The sequence below is a fragment of the Boleophthalmus pectinirostris genome, unplaced genomic scaffold (assembly GCF_026225935.1).
Source record: "Boleophthalmus pectinirostris isolate CB_2022bp ecotype Guang Dong unplaced genomic scaffold, ASM2622593v1 HiC_scaffold_2826, whole genome shotgun sequence".
Taxonomy (NCBI): domain Eukaryota; kingdom Metazoa; phylum Chordata; class Actinopteri; order Gobiiformes; family Gobiidae; genus Boleophthalmus; species Boleophthalmus pectinirostris.
This window is the reverse complement of record NW_026571291.1, coordinates 457-5,110: the sequence shown is the minus strand read 5'-3', so window position 1 is coordinate 5,110 and position 4,654 is coordinate 457. Positions and strand designations below refer to the sequence as shown.

General features: G+C 44.4%; 1 protein-coding gene across 1 annotated transcript; it reads left to right on the top strand.

Moving 5' to 3' along the window:
- The first annotated feature begins 819 nt into the window (after positions 1–819).
- actb2 (actin, beta 2) lies at positions 820–4,442 on the top strand. The gene is made up of 6 exons (XM_020927288.2): positions 820–977; positions 2,080–2,212; positions 2,329–2,568; positions 2,886–3,321; positions 3,399–3,580; positions 3,656–4,442. The coding sequence occupies exons 2-6, from the start codon at positions 2,087–2,089 to the stop codon at positions 3,797–3,799; spliced, it is 1,128 nt and encodes a 375-aa protein (XP_020782947.2). The 5' UTR covers positions 820–977; positions 2,080–2,086; the 3' UTR covers positions 3,800–4,442.
- Positions 4,443–4,654: the final 212 nt, after the last annotated feature.

Genomic DNA, 4,654 nt, shown 5'->3' with positions numbered 1-4,654 from the left:
TTTTGCTGTAGGCCTATGTTTGGTGAAAATTAGCTTCAGTCGGCACTGATTATACTCCATATATAAAACTTCATTTGTGACTTAATGCTGGGGTTAGGGGTTTATAGATATTTGGGTTACATAGACAATCACAGACACAACAGGTCAAACTTAGATACTGCAAAACTTGGAAACTAGGCCTGTAGTATTGTATGTTATTTAACCTAAAATAGCAAACTTTGCATAGAGCATGAGGGGGCACAGGGTTCCTCATTCCGCAGGCTCTGACCATTAGCTTCACTGTTTGTGTTATGTGTGTCATGTGTTGAACTGGTGATGCTGCAGAGACTCCCATTGAGCTTACAACTGCTTTTCAAAGTAGACAGCACTGACACACACACCCACATCATCATACCTCTTCTATTGTAGGCTAAATGGAAATCATTTTAGGCTATCAAGATCAGAACCTTATAAACATTTGGAAAATAATACAGGGTATGCAGGCCTACTACTGGACAGGAAGGACTCTGCCTTTTATCCCATAAATATCATGTAAAAAGTGGATGTAAAGGATTTGCAGCAGTGTATAAAATATGTAAAAATATGTAAATCACATACACCGTTATTCTTTGTAAAAACTTGAACATAAAACACTTTGTCAAAGGATTAGACTACTAGGCTTCAACAGCATCAATCCCTTCCCTTTTATTTTCTACAATCCTTTGCTATTATCGCCTCCCTCTCTCTCCCTGTCCCTCAAATCGCGAGCGGTCAGTGCGCCACAGTGTGCACGCGACGTACCCCAGTGCATGACGCTGGACCAATCAGAGCGCGTCTTTCCGAAAGTTTACCTTTTATGGCGAGAGCCGGGCAACTGGCGCGGTATAAAAAACAAGAGCCCACTGACGGCAGTTCACTCTGAGCGCCGTCACACAGCTTGTGCGGGATACCACTGCCTGAAACCGATTCCCTTGAAACGAAAAGCCCCCCACCCAAAGGTAAGAAAAAGTTTATGCACATTATTAAATATGGCCTAGTTTTGATTGCAATGCTATGCGGGAACTATTTTTTTCTGAAATATTGAAGAATTGCATGTATTTCATTGAAGGCATGGGCCACGAGGTTCTTTTGTCATGTCATCATCTACTGCTAACTTTATAAAACGCCTAAAATCCACTATTTCGCCTGCCCTATTACTATACAATCTAATTTAATTATATGTTTTTAATAATATCAAGCTCAAAGACGCTGTGACATTGTGCAGCCGGCTTTTGAATAAAAATGCCATTTCAGATTTTATAAACTACTTAAATTTATCACACCATTGTGAACGTCGGTCTTGGGAATCTTTATTTGATATCTGTTGTGTATTTTGACCAGCAGTGTCTTAATGGTGCGTTTGAGCCTTTAGTCTGGACCCGGCTGCTCCTTTTGTGCTCGCTGCGACGGGGTGTGACCTACTTTAGCACATTAGCTTAGCCGCACCGGTCTAGCAGCCACAGCCCGGCTTCACTGGATTCTAATGTAATTCATCGTTCAGATGTGCTTATTTTAGACTTTGTTGGCCTTTTTTTTTTTTTTTTTTTTAGAAGCTTTTGTAATTGGCCTTGTAAAGACGAGGACAGCAGAATTTTATAGGCGTGGTCTTCAGGAAATGAAGTATGAGTTGAAATAAAAAGATAGCGGTTCACGCATAACGGTTTGATGAATGAAGCGGTTGACGAGCTTTGTGACGCAGTAATGTTAAAGCTTGTCTTGACCGCTGGAGCGGTGTGATTGAGCAACACTGGGAGTGCCCGCTGGAGGCTGGACTCTGTAGTGGACCGTGGGAGTGGTCCCGGGACCAGTGTCGAGTCCTGATGGTGGTCTACTGTTGGCCTCGCGCCATAGCGCCGTTAGCCGCAAAGCCGCTCAAACCTAGACCATGTCCTTATATGGTAATAACAGAATGCAGCGCACTTCCTTTGTCTGGCGCGGAATGCGGGTTAAAGGCGCCACCTAGTGGCCTCGCTGTGTCTTTACACAATGACTTAACGGGAAGTGAGCGGTTGTGTCACGCTTGCTTTAGACCACTGTTTAATGTACTTTTCTCTGTTGCAGTTTAACCATGCAGGAAGAAGAAATCGCCGCACTTGTTGTTGACAACGGATCCGGTATGTGCAAAGCCGGATTTGCCGGAGACGACGCCCCTCGTGCTGTCTTCCCCTCCATCGTTGGTCGCCCCAGGCATCAGGTGAGTGGCGCAGTCTTTGGCTAACAAGCACGCATGATTATTTTTGAACAATATAGGCTAATTTAAAGCTATATTAAAAGTGTTTGCTAATTTTTAATTTTTTTTTTCTCTCGTAGGGAGTGATGGTTGGTATGGGCCAGAAAGACAGCTACGTTGGTGACGAAGCTCAGAGCAAGAGGGGTATCCTGACCCTGAAGTACCCCATTGAGCACGGTATTGTGACCAACTGGGATGACATGGAGAAGATCTGGCATCACACCTTCTACAATGAGTTGAGAGTTGCACCTGAGGAGCACCCTGTCCTGCTCACAGAAGCCCCACTGAACCCCAAAGCCAACAGGGAGAAGATGACCCAGGTAACTGTCAAAACTTTAAGTCTGATCTGTTTGTCCACTCTTGTCTTTGGCGCCTCATCTCTGGTTCTTACATACTCCTTCCTTCCCTCTTCAGGATCTCTGTCCCTTATGATGATCTATCAAACAGGTCCTTTGAGTGTTTTTACACTTGTGTTAAATAAGTTGGCTCAGCATCCATTCTGACATGCACAAGTGTGAAGGAATGTTTTGCACCTTCCTACTAACTATTCTGAATCGCTAATGCATGTCGTGGGTGAAGTGTACACAGCGTTTTTAAAGCAAATTGTTAATACTTGTGCTCTTTGCCTTTTTTATAGATCATGTTTGAGACCTTCAACACCCCCGCCATGTACGTTGCCATCCAGGCTGTGCTGTCCTTGTATGCCTCTGGTCGTACCACCGGTATTGTCATGGACTCCGGTGGTGTGACCCACACAGTGCCCATCTATGAGGGCTATGCTCTGCCCCACGCCATCTTGCGTCTGGACTTGGCCGGCCGCGACCTCACAGACTACCTCATGAAGATCCTGACAGAGCGTGGCTACTCTTTCACCACCACAGCCGAGAGGGAAATTGTTCGTGACATCAAGGAGAAGCTGTGCTACGTTGCCCTGGACTTCGAGCAGGAGATGAACACTGCTGCCTCCTCCTCTTCTCTGGAGAAGAGCTACGAGCTGCCCGACGGACAGGTCATCACCATCGGCAATGAGAGGTTCCGTTGCCCAGAAGCCCTCTTCCAGCCATCCTTCCTTGGTAAGGTTCTTCTGACACTTGCACATTATATATTTTCTTGCAGTATTGTTGTACTTACAAGATTCTTGTCAACACAGGTATGGAATCCTGCGGAATCCACGAAACCACCTACAACAGCATCATGAAATGTGACGTCGATATCCGTAAGGATCTGTATGCCAACACTGTGCTGTCTGGAGGTACCACCATGTACCCTGGTATTGCTGACAGGATGCAGAAGGAAATCACAGCCCTGGCCCCTTCAACCATGAAGATCAAGGTGAGCGTGTTACTGTTACTTATGCACTTGTCTTTTGTATAGTGCTGTGTTGTAACATTGTTCTGTGTTCTCCAGATCATTGCCCCACCTGAGCGTAAATACTCTGTCTGGATCGGAGGTTCCATCCTGGCCTCTCTGTCCACCTTCCAGCAGATGTGGATCAGCAAGCAGGAGTACGATGAGTCTGGCCCATCCATCGTCCACCGTAAATGCTTCTAAACAGACTGTTCCTCCTTCCCCTTCCCGACCAAACGCCCAACTTCAGCTCTGTGCAAAACAACCACACACATTTCTCATACATTCTCAGGCGCAGAGCCTAAATGACCAACTCATAGGCATGGCTTCAGTTATTTTTGGCGCTTGACTCAGGATTTTAAAAACTGGAAGTGAAGGCTACAGTAATGTTTGAGTAGATTAAAAAAATACCCCCAGGCAACTTCATTTGCGTCTGGGACTTAAATGTACATTTTGTTTTCTTTGAGTCATTCCAAATGTTTGTTAACTGCATTGTTCAACACATGATTCCAAATGTTAACTGCATTGTTCAGACACGTATTTGCCTCTGTGAAGGCTGCCCAGTGGTTGGAGCATACTTAAACATGGTTGTAGTATTGCTTGTATGTAAATTATGTCTGGGTTTTTTGTACTTTCAGCCTTAAAAAATATCTTGGTCCTGTTTAATTTTTTTTGTTATGCAAAACCCAATTGTGACCTCTTCATCCCCCCCTATTGGAGGTTTCATCCCTGGGGTGGTGGGGCAAGGGGGTCTTAAAGTGACGGGATGACAAGGGGTGCCAGCAGACCAGTGGGGCCAACTTGTACACTGACTAAACAATCCCAATAAAGTGCACATGTGTTCCAATATTGTCTCTTGTGTCTTTTGGTATTTCTGTAAACTGCTCATTATATAAAATAGTCTTAGTACTACAACTCTGCATTTGACAAATCAAATGTGTGAAAATTATACAAACTTTAATTCTGGAAGCTTTAAAGCTACAAGGGTTTTTATATCTAGATTCTAAAATGTCAGTAGCACCTATTTAATCAGATTCTGAGTGTAAGACCATTTACTTC